The 15,900-nt window shown below is 53.5% G+C and overlaps 1 protein-coding gene across 4 annotated transcripts; it reads left to right on the top strand.

Moving 5' to 3' along the window:
- The first annotated feature begins 517 nt into the window (after positions 1-517).
- On the top strand, positions 518-9,639 carry FAM3A (FAM3 metabolism regulating signaling molecule A). 4 transcript variants are annotated; one of them, XM_012467051.2, is made up of 9 exons: positions 518-995; positions 3,113-3,226; positions 4,117-4,140; positions 7,364-7,487; positions 7,599-7,657; positions 8,038-8,088; positions 8,363-8,447; positions 8,524-8,650; positions 8,915-9,639. In XM_012467051.2, the coding sequence occupies exons 1-9, from the start codon at positions 983-985 to the stop codon at positions 9,008-9,010; spliced, it is 693 nt and encodes a 230-aa protein (XP_012322474.1). In that variant the 5' UTR covers positions 518-982; the 3' UTR covers positions 9,011-9,639. The 4 variants fall into 4 exon arrangements, with proteins under 4 accessions (XP_012322474.1, XP_012322476.1, XP_012322475.1 ...); XM_012467052.3 differs by having other exon boundaries at positions 686-995; positions 4,097-4,140; positions 8,915-9,036; XM_012467053.3 differs by lacking the exon at positions 8,038-8,088.
- Positions 9,640-15,900: the final 6,261 nt, after the last annotated feature.

Below are 15,900 nucleotides of genomic sequence, written 5' to 3'. Positions count from 1 at the left end.
CAGGAACGCGCCTCTGGACGGAAAACAGACTCTACGGAAAGGCAGCCAGAGGCTCACTCTGGATCCTGCGGTCTTCCCTGTCTGTCTGTGCCTCTCTACCTCCCTTGCCTTTACAAGGTGCATGGATCAACTTTGGAACAGGTTCTAATTCTGCCCCAGACCTAACTGCGTCTTCTCACCCCTCAGAAATCTGATCTCAGGTCGCAAGCACAGCCCCTAACCTCCAATCCTAGTACGCAGTGCTCTCTCCAAACCCAGAAGCCGAAGGGAGACTTCCGGGGCGGTACCGACGCGGGCCCCTCCCACTCGGCGGCGGGCGGGCTCAGCCTGAGCGCACTGCGGAGGTGGGGCCGGCGAAGGATCCAGAGGCGGGGCAGGTTCAGGCCCCTCCCATCCGGCGGCCGGCTCGAGCTGTAGAAATGGGCCTGGAGACAGGGCCTGCGCGGAGACCGACCGCGCGGTCGCTGCCGGGGGGCGGGGGCGGGGCCGACAGGCTGTGGCCCCGCCCTTGGCCGCCATTGCCGGGCCGGCCTGGGCGCCCTGCGCAGCGCCTTGGCCTCCTTTTCCCGGACGGAGCGAGTCGGCAGGCCTGACAGGGAACCTCCCTGACCGAGCTCACGTCTCCCCACGGCCAGAGAAGTCTCCGGCCCGGCCCGGCCCACATCGCCGGCCTCCAGGCCCGGAGGAACGGCCCGAGCCCAGGAGCACCACTTCTACGTCCCAGCCCCGGAGGCTCCTGTGGGCAAGATCGTGAGCCAACGGGTTCCTGAAGCCCCTCCCGGCCAGGCAGGGTTTCCCCCCGCTTTTCCGAGGAGCCCTGCCTGGCCGGGCGGCTAGACGAACAGATCGTAGCACCGATCGCGCCCGCCCCCAGCAGGGGTCCCGCACAGGCTTGCCCCTGACCCTCACCCAAACCTGTTCTTCCGCTTTCCCCCCAAACAGTGCACCTGCCGGCGGTCCCAACCCAGCGGGAGAAGTGGACATGAGGTTGGCAGGTGGGTGGCTTCCACAGCGAACGTGACGGAGTTGAAAAGGGCACCCGGTTGAAGGGCCACCGTCCCGACATCTGTGTCTGGAGAGGCCCGGGTGGACCATTGGGTTTGCTTTTGGAAATGGAGGACTCTGCACAAACACTCATTCCTTGACCTTAACTAAATCCTTTCACCTCTGAGGACCTTAGTTCCCCAAGCTGTGACATGAGGATTAGTATAGTCAGCATCTCCCAATGCAGAGAGCAGACCAGCTGCTTTTTGGAAAATGAGTGGTGAGAGAGAAGACGCGGGGAGTCCAGGCGGAGAGGCGTGGTCTTAGAGGGGAAGTGACAAAAGTGGCTTCTAGGTAAACCTGATGACACCCCTGCTGTCACCTGGACAAAGGTGAAGATCCTTGGCGAGGGATAAATTCGGATGGGGTAGAGAGTAGAACTCAGGAATTGGACTTCAGACTTGCTAAGGTGGCAGCTTTATGGACATATCCAAGTGGAGCTGTCCAGTGAGGACCCAGCTGGCAGGGAGTGGTTTCAAGAGAGGTCAGGGCTGGAACTAGAAAATAGGAAGTCATTGACACATGGTGGTTAATTAAAGAGATAGGAATAGATGACATCATCTAAAAAGCCACTACAGGCCAGGCACAGTAGCTCATGCCTGTAATCCCAGCACTTTGGGAGTCCAAGGTGGGTGGATCACTTAAAGTCAGGAGTTCGAGACCAGCCTGGCCAACTTGGTGAATCCCCAACTCTACTAAATAATAGAAAAAATTAGCCGGGCATGGTGGCAGGCACCTGTAATCCCAGCTACCCAGGAGGCTGAGGTTGCAGTGAGCCAAGATCATGCCACTGTACACTCCAGCCTGGGCAACAGAGTGAGACTGTCTCAAAAAAATAGAAAGAGACAGCCAGGCGCAGTGGTTCACACCTGTAATCCCAACACTTTGGGAGGCCGAGGCGGGTGAATCACCCGAGATCAGGAATTAAAGACCAGCCTGGCCAACATGGTGAAACCCCATCTCTACTAAAAATACAAAAATTAGCCAGGCATGATGGCATGCACCTGTAATCCCAGCTACTTGGGAGACTGAGGCAGGAGAATCGCTTGAACCCAGGAGGCAGAGGTTGCAGTGAGCCAAGACCGCACCATTGCACTCCAGCCTGGGCGACAAGAGTGAGACTCCATCTCAAAAATAAAAAGTAAAAAGACACTACAAGTAGGGACCAGAAGGCAGCCTGGGATGGGAGCCTGAGAAAGTCCAACTTTTAAGGGAAGGGGAGAGGAAGACAATGTAAGGAGAATGAGGAGTGTCCAGAGAGCGTGCTGTTCTGGAAGCCAGCAAGCAGAGAAGTGAATCCATCAGGAGGACATGGGCAACCTACTGACAGGTGACCAGCGGCGGTGACACCACAAAGCGGCCTTGGCAACAAGCCGATTTGGTGGGGTGGCGGAGGCCAGGCCAGGCTGGAGTAGGGTGGGAGGGAGCAGGAGGTGAGATGATGGAGTGAGTATAGATGACTTTGGGGCGGCAGCGGGGGTTGACAGGGAAGAGAAAGTTAGGGAGAGAGGATGGGGGTGTGGTTTTGAAGAAGAGTGTTTTCTTTTCTTCCTAAACATTGGAGATGTTGAAAATACAGGAGAAAGAGTGAGCTAGAGAGAGTGATCACTATTAAAAGAAATCAGAGAAGGCCGGGGAGCTTGCAGCCCAGGTCCCAGCAGGTAAAGGGACTGCTTTTAAAAGGGAATAGGGACCTTTCTCAGAACAGGAGGAAAGCAGGGGCAGGTGAGTGCCCAAATATATTGGTGGTTTCAGAGGCAGGAAGTTGAGGGGGTTCCTTGAAGGAGGCTGGAGCCCTTCTTGAGCAGAGTGTTCTGGAAGGCCCCCTCCCAGACATGCCAGGGAGAACCAAACCCAGCAGGCTTGGGATTTGAACTCCGTTTCCTCCTCCCTGTCAGGGAGCTCTTCTCCCTCTCAGGCCTAGTGGAAGGTGACAGGTCTCCACCTTCCTGTCCTCCAGCCACTTCTTTCCAAGTGGCAGGGGAGACCCAGTCATGCAAGGCTGTGGGGTCGTTCTGGAGTTCACCGTGTCTGAGGCGAGCCTGCCCTGTGTCTGTCCTGCCTCCAGGCCCTCTCCGCATTGTGGCCCTAGTCGTCACTGTGGGTCTCACATGGATCGTCGTCAGCATCCTCCTGGGTGGGCCTGGCAGTGGCTTTCCTCGAATCCAGCAACTCTTCACCAGTGAGTGTGGGACCCCGCCTTATCCTTCTCTGGGGGCCACCAAAGTGGCCACCTGGGCCTGTGGTTGAGGCTCAGGGTTGGGGGGTTGATGGGTTCTCTGTCTCCTCCCTGGCAGGCTACCTTTAGCTGTCCCTAGTTTGTCTCCTGGCATCAGGCGCAGCCTTCCCCACCACCTGTTTGCTTCTTCTAGGAAAGTCAATACCTGGTCACTAGAATTCTGTGCCCAACTGGAGTCAGTAGGGCCAGAGTGGGGGGCAGGGAGCTTCCTCTGAACATGGGGCTCTCAGATGGGGAGGGGATTCTACAACTTGTTGGCTGGTCATAGAGCACCTAAGTACTTTTTTGTTTCTTTGTTTGAGACAGAGTCTCACTGTGTCGCCCAGGCTGGAGTACAGTCGTGCGATCTTGGCTCACTGCAACCTCCACCTCGCTGGTTGAAGCCATTCTGGTGCCTCAGCCTCCTGAGTAACTGGGACTACAGGTGCGCACTACCAAACCTGGCTAATTTTTTTTTTTTTTTTTTTTTTTTTTTTTTTGTAGAGATGGGGTTTCACCATGTTGCCCAGACTGGTCTCAAACTCCTGGGCTCAAGCAATCCACCCACCTCAGCCTCCCAAAGTGCTGGGATTACAGGCATGAGCCACTACGCCCGGCCAGGTCATCTAAGTACTTTTTATAATTCCATTTCACCCTGTTCCTGGAGCAGCGAGTTTTGCATCTGAACATGACTTAGACTTGAGCGGGAAGCATGCCAAGGTCAGCCTGCTTAGCCCCCAGCCCCAGAGCCTGACTGCCCCTCCATCTACACTTCGTGGTGTAAGGAGGGCCATGCTGTCCTGCTGCAGGCCCTGGGAGGCTCCACACTAATAGAAACCACTCTGTATCCACAGGCCCAGGGAGCTCGGTGACTGCAGGTAAGGCCCCTGTCACCTCCCCTTTGTGACAACCCTGCCTGCCCCAGTCCTCTAGAGTTTCTGTTTTCCATCTATTCCTCCCCAGACCAGCTCTCACGGTCCACTGTAAACCTATAAAACAAGTTACCTCCCACCCGAATACGATGGTGGGCAGGCCTAGGATAGATACTCTCACTCCAAAAGGGCAACTTGGAAGGAAAAAAGAGGTCACCAGTCCCAATCAGGTCCCAGGCCCAGCAGGGCAAAATTCATTTGGTTTTAAGGCCTGAGGGGAATCCTCTGTGGCCTGCGAGTGTTTCCTCGGCCTGCTGGAATGACCCCATGCTCTGAAACGCGAGGCAGCCCCACCCTCGTGCATTCTCTGGCCTCTGCATCCGTGGTTCCTCCCTCAGAATCACCCTTCCTTCCCTTCACCTCCGTCCCTTTCAGTCCAGGTCGGCAGTGTTTCTGTGGGTGTGAGATTCTCAAGAGCCTTGTTGGTTTCTTGTGCAAGTCATGGGGGTCCAAGCTGTAAAATCGGACTGTTCCCATAGACCCTTCCTAGACAACCCCATCTTCATCGCAGGCTTCTGCCGAAAGGGGTGAGTGGACGCACAGGTCACACGCCTCAGCTCGAGCAGACGCTCGGCCAGCCACACGCTTGCTGCTCTCTCCAGAGGAGAATTTCCGCATCTTCACTCTCTGTCTCTTTTGTGCATCACGGTTTCTTCCCCGTGTCTCTCTCTTGCATTTCCCAGCAGCAGCACTGTGCTCACACATCTCCTCAGCTGAATATCCGGGTCCAGGACTTACACATGCTCCTTTCCGCAAAACACTAGAAGGCAATTCAAACAGGTGCTCTTTTTTTTTTTTTTGACGTGGAGTCTCACTCTGTCACTCAGGCTGCAGTGCAGTGGAGTGATCTTGGCTCACTGCAACCTCCGCCTCCCGGGTTCTGGTGATTCTCCCACCTCAGCCTCCTGAGTAGCTAGGACTACAGGCACCCCCCACCACACCCAAGTAATTTTTGTATTTTTAGTAGAGATAGGGTTTCACCATGTTGGTCAGGCCAGTCTCAAACTCCTGACCTCAAGTCATCCTCCCTCCTCAGCCTCCCAAAGTGCTGGGATTACAGGCGTCAGCCACCGCGCCCGAACCAACTTCCTTTATAACAAGGATCAGCTTTCCTCTGGTTCCCAATATCATGTTCTTCATTTTCCTCTGAGGCTTAACCGAATGCACCATTTTTTTTTTGTTCTTGTTGCCCAGGCTGGAGTACAATGGCTCGATCTCGGCTCACCGCAATCTCCATCTCCCAGGTTCAAGCGATTCTCCTGCCTCAGCCTCCCGAGTAGCTGGGATCACAGGCATGTGCCACCATGCCCAGCTAATTTTGTGTTTTTAGTAGAGACAAGGCTTCTCCATTTGGGTCAGGCTGGCCTCAAACTCCTGACCTCAGGTGATCTGCCCGCCTTGGCCTCCCAAAGTGCTGGAATTATAGGTGTGAGCCACCGCCCCCGGCCTTTTCTTCTTTTTGTAGAGACAGGGATCTTGCTTTGTGGCCCAGTCTGCAGTGCAGTGGTATCACCTCAAACTCCTGGGCTGAAGCAGTGCTCTCACCTCAGCCTCCCGAGTAGCTGGGACCATAGGTATGTGCCACCACACCCAACTAATGTTTTACTTTTATTTTTTTTCCTAATACTAAAAGACAAATTTATTATGCATATGTTTTATTTTTTATTATTTATTTACCGAATTTATTGAGACAGGATCTTGCTCTCCACCCAGGCTGGAAGGCTGTGGTGCAGTCACAGCAGCCTGGCTCAGGTGATTCTCCTCCCTCAGCCTCCTGAGTAGCTGGGATTACAGGCGTGCACCACCCCACCTGGCTAATTCATTTTGTCTTTTTTGTAGAGACGGGGTCTCACTTTGTTGCCCAGGCTGGTCTTGATCACCTGGCCTGAAGTGATGCTTCTGCCTCGGCCTGCCAAGGTGCTGGGATCACATGCATGAATCACCACACCCAACCCAAGAGCACCTTTAACATCATGTTTCTAGCAGTGTTCTGTTCGTGATACTTGTACTCTCTAAGATCACAGAGGCTGTCTCCATTGCCTTACCCTCCTCTCGCCAGAATCGCCGTTAACATCCATGCTCCTACCACAGTCTCTGAAAGGCAGTCCGGACCTTCTCTAACACGTACCTTGAGCTTCTACAGCCTTGATATGGTTTCAATGTCCTCTCCAAAACTCGTGTGGAAATTTCATTGTCAATGTATTGGTATCGGGAGGTAGTTAGGTTAGTTACTGTGACGTTCAGCCCTCGTTTCCTTGTGTCTCACACGCTTCCTTCCACCTTCCACCATGGGATGACCCTTACCAGATGCCATGCTTTTGGACTTCCCAGCCTCCAGAACCAGGAGCCAAATGAATCTGTCGTCCTTAGAAATTACCCTGTCTGTGGTATTCTGTTACAGCAGCAGCAAATGGACTAAGACAAGCCATTTCCACATTTTTAAGTATTTCCTGGAACTTTCATTTCAACTGAAATGGATTCTCTCCCCATTCTGGAAGCCAGAAGCCTGAAGTCAAGGTGTCAGCAGGGCAGTGCCCACTCTGAAAGTCCTACAGGCTCGGCCTCTGGCTGTGTCACTCCTGACTCCTCCTCCACTGTCCCATGGCCGTCTTCCCTCTGTGTGTCTTTGTCACTTCTGTTCTTAGAAAGACATCAGTCATGTTGCATTAAGGACCCAACCTACTCCAGCATGACCCCATCTCAATTCATTTCTCTGCAAAAGCCCTATTTCCAAACGTCACATTCTGAGGTACTGGAGGTTAGAACTTCAACATATCTTGAGGGGACAGAATTGAACCCGTAATAGAAGCCATCCTGTTCCAGTCCTCCTAACCAACCCCCATCAAACTCGGGAGACAGGCTGCACCCCCTGCTGTCCTCACCTGCGGCACGGCCTCTGCTCTGGTCAGCCTGTGCGCCTCGTCCCTGCAGCCGGGCCCCCAGCCTGACTTGCTACACCCCTGCTTTGTTCCTGGTTGTGCAGTGACCCAGGCCAGCCCTCAGCATCCTTTCTTTTCTCCCACCAGTAACAGGAAGTCCTGACTTGAGTCCCTGTGGCCTTAGCTCTGTGGTCACTTGTTCCACCATGTGATTTGGTCCCGACCTCCCCTTCAGCTCTCAGGTGACCTCAGGGCCAGGCCCATGGGTGACACCTGCTATCCCTGCCCAGAGCCACGGGCCAGGAAGTACAAATGCGGCCTGCCCCAGCCATGTCCTGAGGAGCACCTGGCCTTCCGCATGGTCAGCGGAGCTGCCAACGTCATTGGGCCCAAGATCTGCCTTGAGGACAAGATGTAAGCTCCCTGGGGTGAAGGGGGGTTGGGGAGGGAGTGGGGGATCTGGGGCCGGGTCTGCAAGGGAGAGTGGAGCACATGTGCCCACACGGGATCTCCTCCCGCAAATAGGCTGATGAGCGGCGTCAAGGACAACGTGGGCCGTGGGCTGAACATTGCCCTGGTGAACGGTGAGGCCCCGGCTGAGCGTGGCCTGCTGCCCTCCTTCCCTGCTCCCTCCCCTCCCCTCCCCTTCAGGATCTCCCTGGGAAGGGATCTGTGCAAGCCGAAGGCCTCACAGAGGAGTGACCCAATGAACAAAAAAGCATGATGGCAATAAGGAACTAGAAGGTTCTGGGAGGTTGGCGGGTGCTTCATGGAGAGTTCCCGGAGGGCCTCAAATGCCAGACAGAGGCACCACGGCTTGCGGTGGGATGCAGCTGTCTGAACGAATGGATGAATATTGGGGGGCTGTTTGAAAGCTTCCAGAAGGGCTGTCTCGTTACCACCTGCCTTCTGTGCCCTGGGGCTGGCCTGGCTCACCCAGCAGGGTCCCTCCCTCCTGACACAGGGGTCAGCGGCGAGCTCATCGAGGCCCGGGCCTTTGACATGTGGGCGGGAGGTGAGTCACTACAGCAAAATGGCCTGGGCACCTTCCCCTGAGATACTCCTCTATCTGTACTGGGGGCTTCTCAGTCACCTCGTTGAGTTCAGAAAGGACAGGGACATTGCCAGCTTGGTCATGAGGACACCTGGGCTTCAGACCAGTCTGTCCCTTGGTGGGGCACGTCCCAGGCCCAATCCCTACTTCTGTTTCCTCGTTTGGAGAACGGGCTGGTGGGGAGGGTCCTCAGTGGTCCCTGATGACCCCTGTTACCTGGCATCTACACCCCCAGATGTCAATGATCTGTTGAAGTTTATTCGGCCGCTGCACGAAGGCACCCTGGTGTTTGTGGCATCCTACGATGACCCGGCCACCAAGTAAGTGCTTGGGGAGGCCAGCCTCAGCCTTGCCCTTCTGCAGGAACAGCTGACACCTCTTCCTCCCATGCTGCAGGATGAATGAAGAGACCAGAAAGCTCTTCGGCGAGCTGGGAAGCAGGAACGCCAAGGAGCTGGCCTTCCGGGACAGCTGGGTGTTTGTGGGGGCCAAGGGTGTGCAGAACAAGAGCCCCTTCGAGCAGGTACGGCAGGTGCCTGGCCTCACCCCCACCAGCATAGGACAGCCCATCACCCCTTCTGCCTGCATGCCACGAGGTGCCCCTGCCGCTCATGCCCCAGCAGGGGCCCGTTCCTGGTCCAGCTGTGAGGGGTAGGCCAGCACAGCTGGCACCACGTTTCCCTGGGATGGGTGGCGGGGAGGCCAAGTGCCCTGAGAGTGCACCGTCGGCCAACACAGCACAGGGGACCGAGGGCCAAGGTGGTGACTCCTGCTCCCCTGCCTGCAGCACGTGAAGAACAGCAAGCACACCAACAAGTATGAAGGCTGGCCCGAGGCGCTGGAGATGGAAGGCTGCATCCCGCGGAGGAGCCCGGCCAGCTAGCGCGGCCAGCGCCGGGGCCAGGCCGAGGGAGGCGCATGCGCTGCCGGGCGGGCAGAGGCCAAGGCCTACACCCCGTGCCTGGGCAGGAGTGCTCCCTGGCCCCAACACATCAGGGATCCAAGGCAGTGACCAGAACGTGGTCTCAAGGTGGTGGGGGCTGTGGGGACTGCAGGGGCTGGCCCTGCTGCACTTTGTCACGGGAGCCCGGGGCACCTGCCTCCTTTTCCTAATGCTGCTCCTACCAGTCAGCCCATCCAGCCCTGTCCTCCATTCCTCATGCCATCTCCATGCCCATCCTGAGTGCTGAAAGGGCCCTGGGTGTTCGCCCCTCACTGTGCAAGTCTGGAAGCAGTCCCCGGCAGGTCGGGACATCTTTCAGAACCTCTCCCTTCCAGAGCCACTCTGCACTGCAGGCTAAACGTGTTTCCAATGTGATTCCTTCCAGTGAGCCAAACCTGGTGGCTGCTTCATGAGCCTGACTGCCTCCTGCCTGCTCTCAGCAGGAAGGGCCCCCTGGAGCAGGCTGGCCCGGGTGGCGAAGTAGCTGGAGCCCAATCACAGTCCCGTGGTTTGTCAGGGGCCCACATTCTAGATGACCCCTTAATAAAGTGATGGCTCCATGGAAGAAATGCCTTCAGACACTGTTGTCAGTGCGGAGTCAGGGGTAGCGGTGTCCTCAGGTGCAGGAGGACAGATTCCAGAGTCTGAACCAACCTGCTCCACTGCCACCAGCAGGCCCCGCGGTGACTGAGATGTGACTGAAGCAGTGAGCAGAGCCGCCCCAGCGGGTGCCACCATGGCTTTGTCTGGGAGAGATGATATATATTCAGGGGCTGCAGGAAACTCAGCAACTCCCTCTAACCCAGCGCAGGCCTGTAGGGACAGGGACAGAGATGAACACCAGCCCTGCCTCCTCCAAGAGCACATGTCTCCACAGTCTAAGGCTGCCTTTGAAGTCGGGGTTGCAAGGGGTCGAGTCACCTGGGCTTTTCGCATCTCTTGCAGTTACAGTTAATACCTCCCTTCGCTGAGTGAGAGCCAGCAAAAAACTAGAAGCAGTTTTTCTGGAATATCAAATCCAGAGGTCCAGAAGCAGTCTGGGTTCCGCAAAAGGAGAGAAGGCAGTTCCTAGATGGGAGGCATTGTGGCGTCCTTGAGGGGCTACATTAGGGGCTGTGACCTTCAGAGCCTTGGACTCAGGGTTCAGTGCTGCCAAGCCCAGGGAGAGTGCAGAGAACAGACAGGGTCTCACAAGACAAAAGTGCTTCCGGAGCAGGCACGTGTGGAGTTGGAGGCACGGGGGTGCCCCAGAGGAGAGGCTCACCAGGGAGGAATGATGGTGATGCCAGGACTGAGGAGGTCACACAGCCAACACCCAGTCCTGCCTCTGCACCAGGAACTTTCTACGTGTATTCCTTTTTTTGTAGACTTTTTTTTTTCTTTAATGAATGAGAGTTTCTTATGTTGCCCAGGTTGGGCATAGCCTCACCTCCTCAAGTGCCAGGACAACTGGCCTGAGCCACTGCGGCTCCCAGACTTTCTTAGAGCCACTTTAGGTTCACAGCAAAACAGAGTGCAAAGGTCCGAGTTCCTGCATCCCCTGGCAGCCCCCAGCTTCCCATCTGTTGCTGTCAATGAAGCGGCATCGGTGCCATTGGACATTCGATGGGTTTGGACAAACATGTGTAATGGTGGACCCACCACTGGAGGATCATACATACTTCACTTTTTAGACTTGTTAAGAAAAATTACAAACATCTCTAGAAGACAGGCTAGGCCCTTTGTATCCATGGGGATTCCATGTCCACAGATTCAACCAACCACAGATTGGAAATATTTGGGAACAACACAAGGATAAAAAATAGCAAGCGAGACCCCCATCTCTACAAAAAAAATAAAACTAGCCAGTCACGATGACATACACCTGTAGTCCCAGCTACTTGGGAGGCTGAGCTAGGAAGATCACCTGAGTCCAGGAGGTCAACGATGTAGTGAGCCAAGATCACAGCACTGCACTTCAGCCTGCGCAAAAGAGAGACCCTATCCAAAAAAATCCAATAGTGTGTAATAGCTATTTGCATAGCGTTTATATTGTATTAGGCATGATAAATAATCTAGAGATGGTTTAGATTCTATGGTGACTCATGTCTGTAATCCCAGCACTTAGGGAGGTTGAGGCAGGCAGATTGCTAGAGTCCAGGAGGTTGAGGCTGCAGTGAGCCATGACTGCACCACTGCACTCCAGCCAGGGTGACAGAGCAAGACCTTGTCTCAAAAAAAAAAATTACGCCAGGCACAATGGCTCCCAGCACTTTACTTTGGGAGGTTGAGGCAGGTAAACCACCAGGTCAGGAGTTCAAGACCAGCCTGGCCAAGATGGTGAAACCCCATCTCTACTAAAAATACAGAAAAATTAGCCCGGCATGGTGGTGGGCGCCTGTAATCCCAGCTACTTGGGAGGCTGAGGCGGAGAATTACTTGAACCCAGGAGGTGGAGGTTGCAGTGAGCCAAGACTGCACCACTCCACTCCAGCCTGGGCGACAGAGCCAGACTCTGTCTCAAAAAAAAAAAAAGTGGGGGGGCCGGGTGCGGGGACTCATCACACCTGTAATCTCAGCACTTTGGGAGGCTGAGGCAGGTAGATCACCTGAGGTCAGGAGTTCGAGACCAGCCTGACCAATGTGGTGAAACCCTGTCTCTACTAAAATTACAAAAATTAGCTGGGCCTGGGGACAGAGGCAGAGGCTGCAATGAGCCAAAATCGCTCCACTGCACTCCAGTCTGGGCAACAGAGCAAGACAACGATAATTAAAAATGAATTAAAGCATACGGGAGCATCCCTGGAATTTGGCAGCTGCAGGGCACCCCGGAATACCTATCAGATACCAACTCCAATGTGCTCATCCCCCTGCCTCCAGTGCTCAACATGTGCACCCACATGGCCCTGTTATACTGTAGGTAACACCTCACCACAACCCCACTGTACAAAAAGGTAAAGGTCCCTCGTGGGCATGGGAGAGTTTTGGTGCAGCAAGACTAGAAGCCAGATAAGTACCATTCCACAAAGTTAGCAGCTGCCCCTAAACGAAATGGAAGCTCACCGGGTGTCCATACTGCCAGGCTGGGAGGCGCTGGACTCCCCTGTGCCTCTCCAACCCAGCTGCTGTGATGGCCCAGCTTTTCTCCAGGAACACCGGAGTGAGCCACAGTGACAGCCCCTACTTCATGGGGCTGCACGCTCACCAGGGCCACCAGTGTCATAGAGATGGAAGCAGCAGGCCAGCTTTATCCCTTTATCCACCAAGGGCCCAACACAGGCTAGGAAGCTGATGGCGCAGAGCACAGCCTGGCTGCCTTCCCAAAAAGGAGGAAGCTTGATATATCCCACGGTCCTGTTTTACCAGAGCATCGCCCCCTGGGCCTACCCTTTAGGAGTAGGGACAACCCCACTCACAATGCCAGACTTCAAAGGGCGGATGGTGGAACACATTGTTCCTGTAATGGACCCCAAAGTCCAGGGGACTTGGGCTCTCTCCACCTCTTGGCTTTGCCTTTCTTTCTGTATTGGCTTCATTTTCCAACACGCCGTCTTCCCGGGTAAGGAGGCAGTAACAGAAGTCCCAGTTTGAATATCCCAGCAGAAAAGAGCTGCCACCTTCCTTGCTGTGACAGTTGTCAGAATCAAAATGGAGTCACTTATGTTAAAAAAACAAAAAACAGAGCTGGGGAAGGCTGTAAAGGGAGGGTTCTTGTGCACAAATGCCTGGTAACAGAAACTGCAGAAACCACAGTCTCACACAGAAAAGAAAAAATACTACAAAGACATCTGCCCAGCAACTTTTTTTCTTCTTTTTGAGATGGAGTTTCACTCGTCGCCCAGGCTGCAGTGCAGTGGTGCGATCTCAGCTCACTGCAACCTCTGCCTCCCAGGTTCAAGCAATTCTCCTGCCTCAGCCTCCGAAGTAGCTGGGATTACAGGCATGCACCACCACACTCAGCTAATTTTTGTATTTTTAGTAGAGATGGGGCTTCACCATGTTGGCCTGGCTGGTCTTGAACTCCTGACCTCAAGTGATCCACCCGCCTTAGCCTCCCAAAGTGCTGGGATTAAAAGCATGAGCTACTGTGCCCAGCCAACTTTTTTTTTCTCCCTGAGACAGAGTCTTGCTCTGTCACCCAGGCTGGAGTGCAGTGGCACAATCTCGGCTCACTGCAACCTCCACCTCCCAGGTTCAAGCGATTCTCCTGCCTCAGCATCCTGAGTAGCTGGGATTACAGGCTTGAGCCACCGCGCCCGGCCGAAGCTCCTGAGTAGCTGCGATTACAGGTTTGAGCCACCACGCCCGGCCTCCCAAAGTGCTGGGATTACAGGCGTGAGCCACCGCGCCCGGCCGACCCTGTTTCAAAAAAATAAAATAAAACCAAAACACTGGTATGTAGAGGCTCCTAACTTCTTTATCTGCTTTGCTTTTCTTTCTCCTTTCTGCTGACTCTGAATCTGTTGGATTTTTCTTCTTTGTTTTGAGACAGGGTCTCACTCTGTCACCCAAGCTGGAATGCAGTGGTGCAATCTCAGCTCACTGCAGCCTCACCCTCCTGGGCTCAAGCAATCCTCCCACCTCAGCCTCTCAAGGAGTTGGGACCACAGGCACTCGCCACCACACCTGGCTAATTTTTGTAGAGATGGGGTTTCATCATGTTGTTCAGGCTGGTCTCGATCTCCTGAGCTCACATGATCCACACATCTTGGCCTCCCAAAGTGCTAGAATTACAGGCGTGGGCCACTGTGCCCAGCCAGCTTTTTTACTTGTATTAAGATAGTCTCAGCCTGGGCAACCTGATGAGACCCCAACTCTACAAAAAAATACAAAAAGGTAGCTGGCATGGAGGCACATGCCTGTGGTCCAAGCTATTCAAGAGGCTGAGGTGGGAGGATCGCTTGAGCCTGGGTGATGGAGTGAGACCCTGTCTCAAAAAAAAAAAAAAAAAGATTATCTACTGTTAGTAATTTCAAAAGCTGTTTGTAAGGTTTTTTTAGGGCATTTCAGCCAAGAAAAAGAAAAAAAGGGGTGCTTTCAAATTATAACAGCTCCATGGCGACCAACAACCTTTCAGAACTGTGTATGGAGGTTTGCCTGGCTGACGATTGCTTAGGGTGATGGAACAGTTCATTAAAAGACTGACAGTCGGCCGGGCGCGGTGGCTCAAGCCTGTAATCCCAGCACTTTGGGAGGCCGAGGCGGGTGGATCACGAGGTCAAGAGATCGAGACCATCCTGGTCAACACGGTGAAACCCCGTCTCTACTAATACAAAAAAAATTAGCTGGGCATGGTGGCGCGTGCCTGTAATGCCAGCTACTCAGGAGGCTGAGGCAGGAGAATTGCCTGAACCCAGGAGGCGGAGGTTGCGGTGAGCCGAGATCGCGCCATTGCACTCCAGCCTGGGTAACAAGATTGCGAAACTCCGTCTCAAAAAAAAAAAAAGACTGACAGTCTAAAAAGGAAAGAACCAGATAAATGTCTGTGAAAGGTTCTCAGATCAAACAGGTCAAAATCCTGAGTACAGAGCAATCACATAAGGTTTCTCTGTCCAGCATAACAATTTTGCTTTGTGGCTGGGAAAGGTGGCTCATGCCTGTAATTCCAGCACTTTGGGAGGCTGAGGCAGGTGGCTCACCTGAGGTCAGGAGTTCGAGACCAGCCTGGCCAACATGGCAGAACCCCATCTCTAGTAACAATATAAAAATCAGCTGGACGTGGTGGCACGTACCTGTAATCCCAACTACTAGGGGGGCTGAGGCAGGAGGACTGCTTGAACCTGGGAGGTGGAGGTTTCAGTGAGCTGAGATCATTCCACTGCACTCCAGCCTGGGCAACAGAGTGAGACTCTGTCTCAAAAATATCTATATATTTGCTTTATCTGTCATGTACAATCCAGAAAAAGCTGAGGAAAAAAAAAAAAAGCAAATCCCTTTTTGAAAAGTGCTTCTCTGCCGGACTGGCAAAGTGAAAGATTAATTGGTTGCTGAAATTCAAGAGCACTGGAAATTGTTTTTCTCATATGATCCAGCCAGTCCTAACTGAAATGTGAACATTTGAATATTTAATCTCTAAACCCTGACACGGAAAAAAGGATTAAAAGAGGTATTTCAAATCAAACTGCTGCAGATACTGCTTCACCCAAAAGATTGGTCTTCAAATAACGCTTAACCACACAAACAGGCCTCGTGTAGTCAGAAACTGGATCCAACCGTCCTTTTATAAACTGGCGAGAGCGTATCACTGTGTTGCACCGTCTCACGACAAAAACTTCAAGATGAAAGCTAGGGAATCTGTTTCTATGAAAGAGTTCTAATTAATTAAAGGGAAAAATTAGGGGCCTTAATTATTTTATCAAAAATAAAATAATTAGGTGGGCACAGTGGCTCATGCCTTTAATCTCAGCACTTTAGGAGTTCAAAACTCGCCTGGGCGACATAGGGGAGAACCCCGTCTCTACAGAAAAAAAAACAGCCAGTGTGGTGGTGCGCACCTGTAGTGCCACCTACTCAGGGAGCCGGGGAGGCTGAGGCTGCAGTCAGCCATGATGGCACCACTGCACGTCAGCCTGGGTGACAGAGTGAGATCCTGTCTCAAAAAAAAAAAAAGAAAAAAATCTGGCGGGACACAGTGGCTCATGCTTGTAATCCCAGCTACTCGGGAGGCTGCAGCACAAGAATTGCTTCAACCTGGGAAGTGGGGGTTGCAGTGAGCTGAGATTGCACCACTGCACTCCAGCCTGGACAATAGAATGAGACTCTGTCTCAGAAAAAAAATCTGAGATTACTATGTGGTCAAATCACTATTCTTGCAGGCAAAATTTGATGAAAGTAAACTTATTTTACAAACA

Source organism: Aotus nancymaae, unplaced genomic scaffold, assembly GCF_030222135.1.
Source record: "Aotus nancymaae isolate 86718 unplaced genomic scaffold, 86718_ANA_hifiasm-v0.15.2.pri h1tg000138l, whole genome shotgun sequence".
NCBI lineage: Eukaryota > Metazoa > Chordata > Mammalia > Primates > Aotidae > Aotus > Aotus nancymaae.
This window is presented reverse-complemented; position numbering and strand designations above follow the sequence as displayed.

Excerpts from the sequence above, each read along its gene's own strand:
- FAM3A (XM_012467051.2), top strand. Across the intron at positions 8,089-8,362 it reads CTTTGACATGTGGGCGGGAG|ATGTCAATGATCTGTTGAAG; the intron begins GTGAGTCACTAC and ends CTACACCCCCAG. Across the intron at positions 8,448-8,523 it reads TACGATGACCCGGCCACCAA|GATGAATGAAGAGACCAGAA; the intron begins GTAAGTGCTTGG and ends CCCATGCTGCAG.